General features: G+C 41.1%; 1 protein-coding gene across 1 annotated transcript in view; it reads left to right on the top strand.

Moving 5' to 3' along the window:
* Positions 1-10837, top strand: part of SLC3A1 (solute carrier family 3 member 1) — an 88421-nt gene that overhangs the window by 14232 nt on the left and 63352 nt on the right. The window contains exon 4 of the mRNA XM_007944384.1: positions 6421-6546. Within this exon, the coding sequence (XP_007942575.1) occupies positions 6421-6546 (126 nt within the window). The remainder of the gene's footprint in view (positions 1-6420; positions 6547-10837) is intronic.

The raw sequence follows: 10837 nt of genomic DNA on the forward strand, positions 1-10837 counted from the left end.
AAAAAAAAAAAAAGATATGTGTTGTGGCAATGTGGCTGGTGACAGCAAAAATGACCCACCATTGGAAGCAGCTGGATTCACTGCTCAGGTGATCATCCTGAATCATCCAGGCCAAATCAGTGCTGGCTATGCACCTGTGCTGGATTGTTACACGCTCACATTGCTTGCAAATTTGCTGAGCTCAAAGAGAAGATTGATCCCCGTTCTGGTAAGAAGCTAGACGATGGCCCCAAATTCTTGAAGTCTGGTGATGCTGCCATCGTAGACATGGTTCCTGGGAAACCCATGTGTGTTGAGAGCTTCTCTGACTATCCTCTCTGGGTCGTTTTGCTGTTCGCGATATGAGGCAGACAGTTGCTGTAGGTGTCATCAAGGCAGTGGACAAAAAGGCTGCCGGAGCTGTCAAGGTCACCAAGTCTGCTCAGAAGGCTCAGAAGGCTAAATGAATATTATCCATAACACCTGCCACTCCAGTATCTATCAGTGGTGGAAGAAGGGTCTCACACTGATTGTTTTAATTGGCCATTTAAGTTTAATAGCAAAAGACTGGTTAATGATAACAATGCATTGTAAAACCTTCAGAAGGAGAGGAATGTTTTGTGGACCATTTGTTTTTTGTGTGGCAGTTTTAAGTTATTAGTTTTTAAAATCACTACTTTTTAAATGGAAACAACTTGACCAAAAATTTGTCACAGGATTTTGAGACCCATTAAAACAAAAGTTGGAGGGGAAAAAAAAAAAAGAAGAATACATAGGGATCTATGAGAATCACCTAGGGATCTTGTTCAAATATAGATTCTGACTCAGTATATCTGGGTTAGAAATGGAAGTTCTCAGCAGTGGTCTAACCAGACTGAACCAGTTCAAAGCCCTGGTCTAGAGACACCACACATTGTCCCCACCTGGACTTAGCCCTTTATTCTTCTTGGAAATTTTACTAAATCCAACTTCTCTCTTTTCTTTTCTCCAAACTTCCTACCTGCTCCCTCCCCAGTCTTATCATGTTCACTATCAAGTTTTACTTCACAGAGAGAATCCAAAAAACCCAAACCAAACTCACTGCCATCAAATCAAATCAGATCAGACTCGTAGCAAACCCTCCTTGGGTTTCTGAGGTGTATTTCTACGGAAGTAGATTGCCCACCTCCTTCCGAGGAGTGGCTGGTGTGTTTGAACTGCCAGCCTTCTAGTTAGCAGTCAAATGCCTTAGAATAGAAACCATCAAATCTACCTGCCTCCTTGCTTCCCTTCTTCCTACTCACTTCTTTTACAACAGACCCCTCATCCTTTCTCTCTAGAGTTGCCAGAGTTAGCACATAAAAATTCAGGATGCCCAGTTAAATCTGAATTTTAGGTAAACATTGAGTAAGTTTTAGTATAAAATATTGCATGGATCACACTTTTACTAAAAAAATTATTTCTTTTTTATCTGAAATTTAGATTTAACTGGGTATCCTGTGTTTGATCTGACACCTCCTACCCAGGCCAGTCTTCCACCTGCTCTCCTTCATGTACCCTCCTGATTTCTGCGTAGCCTTTTATGCTGGATCATCTCTCCCAACTCCAGTGCTTCCTTTTTTCTTGACCTTCTCCACAAACATTTAAACATCCTGAGTTCTGGGCATCAACTTTTAGATGCCCCCCCCCCCCAAAAAAAAAAAAAAAACAACCAACCTCACTGCCATCGAGTTGATTCTGACTCATAACGACACCCATTGGGTTTCCAAGGCTATAAATCTTTACAGAAGTAGACCGCTTTATCTTTCTTCCATGGAGTGGCTGGTGCGTTCAAACCACTGACCTTTTGGTTAGTAGTCAAATGCCTAAACTACTACACCACCAGAGCTCTTTTTAGATGACCCAAACCAAACCAAACTCACTGCCATTGAGTTGATTCTGACTCACAGTGACCCCCTTTGGGTTTCTCAAGTGGTAAGTCTTCATGGAAGTAGATTGCCCAGTCTTCCTTCCCCAGAGTGGCGGTTAGGTTTGAACCATCAACCTTCTGGTTAGCAGTCAAATGCCTTAGGCACTATGCTACCAGAGCTCCTTTTCAGATGCCCCAAGGATACTCCAAGTCAATACATTTCAAAATGTGATCTTCTCCCTCTAACCACCTGTATCCCAGCCAGGCAAACAAGCCATTACCAAGTCCTTGGTAGTTTTACTGATTTTTTTTTCCTCCAGTCTACTATATACTATATATTACTATAGTAGTAATGATAATAACAAACATTTATTAACTGCTTACTGTGTGCCAGGCTCTGTGCTAACTTGGTTAGGTTTTAATCTCGGTTTTACGGTTGAGCAGACTGAGGCATAGAAACATTAAGTACCTTGCGCAAAGTCACACAGCTAATCAATGATGAAAGGGCTAAGAGCCCTAGTCAGCCCAATTTCATAGTCTGCTCTTCACAGTTGTCATCCATACTTCAAATCTTATCATTTCTTGCTTCTTTGACTGTAGTGGCTGTCTCTCTTGGTATACAGTTTGTCCATCTTTCCATGTTTGTGGCTGTAGCAAAGTTGTTTTTTTAAATGTAATATTTGATCAATACAAAAGTACAGGTAGTATATGAAAAATGGATCAACATCTTGTGAGATAACCATACAATAGAATACTACTCAGCAATAGAAATGAATGGACTATTGATATACACAATGTTGTTGTTGTTGTTATGTGCTGTAGAGTCGGCCCCAACTCATAGCGACCCCTCCTTGGGTTTCTGAGGTAGTATCACTACAGAAGTAGGATTGATTGCCCAACCTTCCGTCCAAGGAGTGGCTGGTGGGTTTGAACCACCATCCTTCTGGTTAGCAGTCAAGTGCCTTAGGCACTATGCTACCAGAGCTCTTGATATACACAATAGGATGGATGAATTTCAAAATAATTTTGCAGAAGGAAAGAAGCCAGACAAAAGAGGGTACACATTGTCCGATTCCATTGGCATGAAATTCTAGCAATGCAAGCAAATCTCTAGTGATGAGAGGCTGGGATGTTCAGGGATGAGAGGGGCATGGGAAGAGGGGAGAGGGAGGATTGTGAAGGGGCACAAAAACACTTTTGGGGGTGACAGATACGTTTACTATCTTGATTGTGGTAATGGTTTCACAAAGGTATACATATGCCCAAAGTGACCAAATTCTACACTTTATGTGCAGTTTGTTGTATGTCAATTATTTCTCAATAAAGCAGTTTAAAAATATATGTAATGATCATACTCAATTGGCATAACACACTACACAAAAACAATGTTCCACCTCTTACTTTGGTGAGTAGTGATTGGGATCTTAAAAGCTTGCAGGCAGCCATCTAGATGCAATGATGGGTCTCTCCTCATCCAGAGCAAAGAAGAATGAAGAAAACCAGGGACACATGGAAACAATTAGTCCAAGGGACTGGCACACCATGCGGTCCTCAGCCTATGACTATGAGACCAGGAGAACTAGATGGGGCCCAGCTACCACTGTCAACCACTTGGAGGGGGATCTATGTAGGAGATCTTGGCTAGAGTGGGAGAACAATGTGGAACAAAACTCAAAATCATAAAAAAAGGGGGGGGGACCAGGTTTGCTGGTCTGATAGAGCCTGGTGGAACCCCTGAGACTATGGCTCCTAGCTGCCCTTCAGGTCTGGAATTGAACCCACTCCCATGGCTTCCAGCCAAACAAAAGACAGGCATATGAACTGAACATCTACATTAGGTAGATACACTCCTAGGAGCTCTGGTAGCGTAGTGCCTAAGGGACTTGACTGCTAATCAGAAGGCTGGCGGTTCAAACCCACCAGCCGCTCCGCGGAAGGAAGATGGGGCAATCTACTTCCGTAGTGATACTGCCTCAGAAACCCAAGGAGGGGTCGCTATGAGTTGGGTCTGACTCCATGGCACATAACAACAACAATAGATACACTCCTTGGAGAGATCAATCATGGGAGAATAGAAGGGCTTTGTATACATAGGAAGACAGCTTGGGGGGCAGGAGTGCATGGGAGGGAAGGACACAGAGAAGAGGTAGCTATGGGGAGGAAGTGGGAGGAGAGCTGTTGCATTGTGGGAGATTACAGTCAATGTTGTGAGACAAAGTGTGTGTGAACTGCTGTATGGAAGATATGTATATATATATATACACACACATATATATATGGACATATATATATATATATGTCCATATATATATATACATATATATATGTGTATATATATATATATACACATATATATATGTAATGTATATCTAAGCTAAGAAAGAATAATATTGTGAACACCAATGAACCCATCCCCAGATTAAGAATGTGAACATCACCAACACTGTTGAAACCACCTGGAGCTCCTCCCATGCTCCTCTCCATATCTTCTCTATTACCTAGAATTGTTTCTTTCCAAGTCTTTGCTTTTGTTTGATTTATACCATATAGGCTATGCATATTTTAAAAATTTAGTACGTAGTTTCCCCTGCTTTGAAGTTTCTATGAGAAGTGTCATGCTACATGCAGTCTTCTATAATGAGCTTTTTTTCACTGTTTTTAGGATTCATTCATGTAGTTTCAGATAGCTGTAGTTCATACATTTTCACTGTTGTATAATATTTCATTGTGTGACTTATTTATCCATTCTTTAGTTGATGGGCTCTTTCAAGTTTTTTACTACTACTAACAATGCCATAGGAGCTCTGATGGTGTAGTGGTTAGAGCATTTGGCTGCTAACCAAAAGGTCAGTCACTTGAACCCACTAGCTGCTCCATGGGAGAAAGATGAGGCAATCAGCTTCTGTAAAGATTTACATACTTGGAAACCTTGGAGGGCAATTCTACTGTGTCCCATAGGATCACTATGAGTCAGAATTAACTCCATGGCAGTGGGTTAACAATGCTATTATGAATACTCTGCTATTAATCTATATCATGGGACACCTGTACAAAAGCTTCTATAAGGTAAATAACTAGTTATGAAATAGCTAGGTACAGGATAATCCTGTTCAACTCTACAAGATAATGCCAAATTGATTTTCAAAGTGGTTGTACCAATTTATACCCCTCCAGCAGTATAAAAAATTATATTCTCTTTAATTCCTGGTTTTCCCTTTTTGTCTTTCAAGTGAGTATGATATGGTATCACAGTGAGGCCTTGATTTTACCTTTATCTAATTACTAATGAAGTTGAATATCTTTTCATACATTTATTTGCTTTTGCTCCCATTTCTGTGAAACATCTGTTTATGGTTCTCTCCTTAATTTTCTTTTGGATTCTTTTGAATCCCTTTGAAATTACTTTTGTATTCTGGGTACTAGTCCTTGGTTAGGAGCTCTGGTAGCATAGTGCCTAAGGCACTTGACTGCTAACCAGAAGGCTGGAGGTTCAAACCCACCAGCCACTCCTCGGAAGGAAGGTTGGGCAATCCTACTTCTGTAGTGATACTGCCTTGGAAACCCAAGGAGGGGTCGCTATGAGTTGGGGCCGACTCGACGGCAAAAAACAACAACAACAGTCCTTTGTTGGTTGTATGTACTGTAACTACCCTGGTTTGGGTCCAGGTGGGGCATGCGGTGAGTGGGTGCAGGTGTGTTTCCTCTAAAGGCACCAGTTACTCCTCAGCTTCAGTCAGTTGTTGCCATGTAGAAATATGGATCCAGTGTGATCATGTCTTCCAACTGAAAAAAAAAAAAAAAGATTTGTACAAAACCCCCCAGTTTAAAAATGCTGCCCAGATATACTCTGTTTAGCATGAAAGAAAAGGTCTAACATGGAGTCTCTCACAAGGAAGGAACTGCAGAGGAGATTGAGAAGGAGTGGCCAGCAGGCATAGGAGGACAACTGGAAGAGCTATGTCATGGAACAGAGTGTGAGAGCATTTCTAGAAGAAACTCAGCAAGTGTCAGACACTGCAGAGAAGCAATCCTCAGGCCTGAGGGTAGAGGTTTTTACTTTTGTTCTACTACTATATGCACCAGTGCTTGAAGTTCCTAGAGTTTTTTTTTTTTTTTTAAATTCCTGAGAACTAATAGCATTTTAAAGTTAGTTATTGTAAGCAAATTCTGAAGATACAGTTGAAATATTTAGTCTCTTTGGAGTCAAGTTTTAAGACCAACAGAATGTGTCTTTCTCCCAAACTGACCATCATTTTCTTTTCTTTACAAACAGGAGTCTATGCCCGGCAGAAAGTTCAAGAAAACATGTTAGAAATATGTGCTTGTTAAATTGGCCTTGTCCTGAATTTGAAAGCATTGTTTTTGATTGTTATGAACAAAATCTACTGTGTAAATATATCACCACCACATTCGTGGGGCATTAGGCCAGTGGGTGGCATCTTAGGGAGTTAATTTAGAAGGAAAACTCAGGATTTATGCCTGCCTGGGGCCAGGGATAGTCATCCTTTCTTAGTGGACAAGTGACTGATACTCTTGTTTTCTTTCTTTGCTAGTTAAGTGTATATGGAAACTCCAGTTGGCACTTTGATGAGGTGCGAAAGCAATGTTACTTTCACCAATTTATGAAAGAGCAACCTGATTTGAATTTCTACAATCCTGATGTTCAGGAAGAAATGAAAGTGAGTATAAACACCCACACAGACTTCTCCATTACATGGAGGCTTAAATGGTTACTTGAAACACTTCTTTTGTTGTAAAGCAGATCAAGTGGTGTAATTGAATTCCAGGATTATGGTGTCTGACGCAAATATAAGCACTCAGATGTGGGCTCCTTCCTCAGTCTAAACCAGAATAATTGAAATGGGAGGGGGGCAGAAACCCCAGCTACCTTAGCTCCGAGTTGCCCCTCTGCCCCTGACAAGGAACTGGTGCAGTGAGGTGGGTCGGAGTGTGGCCTCTGGGATCTGGCTCCCCATTTGGGCCCAGCTCCACCTCTGGGTGCTGCAGGCCTTTGGGGGAGTCATCTGGCTTTTCTACATCTCAGATCTCTCACCTATGAAGCATGATTGATAGCAGTATCTATTTAATAGAGCTGTTTTGAAGATTCAAGGAGATAATCCATGCACAACACTTCTGTGTTCACTCAATACTCATTCAATGAATATTAACTTATTTCTTACTCTGTGCCAGGCCCTGTTCTAAGCACTGGGAATGCAGCACAGAATAAAAGAAGCTCTGCCCTCAAGGAGTTACCAATACACTGAAGCAAAGGCTGACAATTAACTAAACACATAGTATGTGAGGTGGTGGTGAGTGATCAGGATGAGGGACATTGGACTGCCAGGGAGAAGTTGCTTTTTCATTTAAGGAGTTTAGGAGTGACCTCTGTGATGAGGTAGATGGACAAAGACCTCAAATTTGAAAGGAAGCATGTGAATATCTGGTGGAAGAGAAAGTCAGGCAGAAGGAATAGCAAATTCAGAGGCTCTAAGCCAGTGTGTTTTGTGTAGTTCAGGACAAACATAGAGGATGGTTTGTAGGATTACCAGATTTAGCAAATAAAAATACAAGGCATCCAAACTAAATTTGGATTTCAGGTAACACAATGGGTAATACAATATTTGACATGTTGTTATTGTTATTTGCCGTCGAGTCAGCCCTGACTCATAGCAACCCCCCTCCTTGGGTTTCCAAGGCAGTATCACTACGGAAGTAGATTGTCCCATCTTCCTTCCTAGGAGTGGCTGGTGGGTTTGAACCACCAGCCTTCTGATTAGCAGTCAAGTGCCTTAGGCACTACGCTACCAGAGCTCCTATTTGTGACATACTTATACTAAAAATTATCCTTTGCTTATCTGAAATTCAAATTTAACTAGGTGACCTGTGCTTTATCTGGCAGTCCTACCTGTGTGAAATGAGGAGAGTGAGGGAGCTGAGGCCTGAAGTAAGTATGGGGCTTGGATGCTATTGTGAGGACTACACGCTGAGCCACTAAAAATTCCTCTGTGGCTCTTTGGAGAGGAGATTGCTGGTGGTATCAGCAAGAAGGAGATTGATGCGTAGAAGACTACCACAATGACCCAAGTGAGATCTGATGTGGCTTGTCCTATGTGGTGGTGTTTACATTATCTGACACATTAAACAACAACAACAAAAAAATTCACTGCCATCGGGTCGATCCAATTCATAACTGGCCCCTTTGGGTCTCCGAGGTGGTAAATCTTTTCGGAAGTAGATTGCCCCTTCTTCCTTCCATGGAGCAGCTGGTGTGTTTGAACCACCAACCTTCTGGTTCGCAGCCAGATGATAATTAACAACAAATATTAGCCATTGTTGTTATACCTCTTATTGTGGTACAGTGGTTATAGTGCACAGGAGTTCAGGTGATGGGTACTGCTCTGACGTAGGTAGTCAGGGAGGAAGACCCCCCCAAAAAAGAGCTGTGGGTCCTTTTCTACAGTTCATGATGCCAGCCAAACTGAGAAGCTGCAGGCTGCCATGCTAGACTCACTAGGGGCACAGACAGACCCCTTAGTTTATTTTCCTGTTAGTTTTTTTTAAATAGAAGCTTTATTGAGATGTAATTCACATACCATAAAATTTACCTTTTTAAATTGTACAAAGTATATTTTAAAGTACACAGAGTTTTACAATCATCACCACTAATTCCAGGACTTTTTCATCACTCCACAAAGAAATCCCACACCCATTAGCTGTCACTCCCCATGACCCCTTTCCTCTACCCTCAGCCCTGTGGCAACCACTAATCTACTTTCTGTCTCTATGGATTTGTCTATTCTGAACATTTCATATAAATGGAATCAAATAATACGTGACCTTCTGTAATGGCTACTTTTATTTTTTCAAGATTCATCTATGTTGTAGCATGTATCAGTTGGTCATGTTTATTTCTTTTTTATAGACAAATAATATTTCATTGCATAGATTTACTCCTTTCATCAGTTGATGGACATTTAGGTTTTTTCCACTGTTTGGCTTTTATGAACCTAATGCTGTGAACTGTTGTACATTTTTTTTTGTGTGTGGATATATGTTTTCAATTTTCTTGGGTCTATACCTGCAATTAGAATTGCTGTGTCACATGGTAACTATGTTTACTCTTTGAGGAATTGCCAAACTATTTTCCAAAGCTGCTGTACCATATTACATTTTATCAGTAATGTGTGAGCATTCTAACATTTCCATGTCCTCGTCAACACTTTTTATATCTTTTTGATTATAGTCATCCTAGTGAGTGTGAGGGAGCTCTGCTAGCATGGTGCCTAAGGCATTTGACTGCTAACCAGAAGGCTGGCGGTTCAAACCCACCAGCCACTCCTCAGAAGGAAAAGGGAGGCAATCTACTTTCATAGGGACACTGCCTTGGAAACCCAAGGAGGGGTCGCTATAAGTTGAATCCAACTCGATGGCAGTGAGTTTGGTGTTTGGTTAGTGAGTGTGAAGTGTTATTTTTTTGTGGTTTTGATTTTCATTTCTCAGATGGCTAATGACCTTCTCATGTGCTTGTTGGTCATGTTTATGTCTTCTTTTGAATAATGTCTATTCAAATTCTTTGCCCAATTTTTAATTTTTTTTTTAATTATTATTATTGTTGTAGGAGTATATTCTGGATACATGATTTGCAAGTATTTTCTCCCATTTTGTGGCTCTCATTTCACTTTTGTGATGCTGTCCTTTGAAATACAAAAGTTTTTAATTTTGATAAAATCCAATTTATCTATTTTTCTTTGTTGCTAATGCTTTTAGTGTCATTTAAGAAGCCATTGCTTAATCCAAGGTTACAAAAACTAACTCATATTTTCTTGTAAGAATTTTACAGTTTTAGCTCAAAATTTAGGTCTCAGGTCCATTTGCCATGAATTATTGTATGTGATATGAGGAAGGGGTCAGTTTTAGTTATCCACTTCTTCTATCCCAGAAATACCACAAATGGATGGTGTGGTAGTTATGTTGTGTGTCAACTTGGCCGGGCCTGGTTTTGAGTAGCTGGGCAGCTGGTTGTAGTTATTCCCCATGATGAGATTGGTAATCAACTCCATGGTGGAATCTACTGGAACAGCTGAGTAGCTGCCTTAGGGATGTGGTCTGCTTCAATATATAAGGAGAAGTTTTGAGAAAGGTCTCTGCAGCTTTTTGCTTGTTTGCACCCTGCATATCTGAGTCTTCATTTAGCAGCCTGCTGTGTTGTCTGCTGATCTTGGGACTGTCTCTGGACTTGAAATAGTGGCCTGCTGTGTTGTGTGGTAATATTGGGTCTGTGCCTTTTTACTTATCAATCTTGGGCTTGTTAACCTCAGCAGCCAGCAGCTACCTGAGTGAAGGGACACCCTAACTCCAGTAAGCCTAGAGCAAGAGGCAGAGCTAACGCCCAAAGTTGAGGGGCTTTTATATAGCCCCTAGAGCTGGCATTTTGAACTTGGACTCTAACTGTAAGAAAAGGAGCTCTGTTGGAATAGTTGATAAGGCATTTGGCTGCTAACCAGAAGGTCAGTGGTTCAAACTCACCAGCTGCTCCACGGAAGGAAGATGGGGCGATCTACTTCCATAAAGATGTAAAGACTCGGAAACTCAATGAGGGTAGCTATGAGTTGGATTTGAGTAGGTGACAGTGAGTTTGGTTTTGGAAATAAGAAAATAAGCTCCTGTTTGTTAAAACCACCCATTTATGGTTATTTCTGTTAGACTGGCATGAGGAAACCAAAAGAGATGGCTTTAACTAACAGAAATTTATGTTCCCACAGTTTAGGAGGCTAGAAGTCCAAATTCAGAGTGCCAACTCAAGATGAAGTCTTTCTGTCTGTGGGTTCTGGGGGACAGTCCTTGCCTCTTCAGCTTCTGCTTCCTGGTTCCTTGGAGATTGCCATGTGTGTTGGCATCTATTTTACCCCACCTCGCTTTTTGCTCTCTTGTTTAATCTTTCTCTCTCTCTCTCTCTCTTTTTTTTTTTTT

This window comes from Orycteropus afer, unplaced genomic scaffold (assembly GCF_000298275.1).
Source record: "Orycteropus afer afer isolate SDZICR_OR568_19922 unplaced genomic scaffold, OryAfe1.0 scaffold00124, whole genome shotgun sequence".
Lineage (NCBI taxonomy): Eukaryota > Metazoa > Chordata > Mammalia > Tubulidentata > Orycteropodidae > Orycteropus > Orycteropus afer.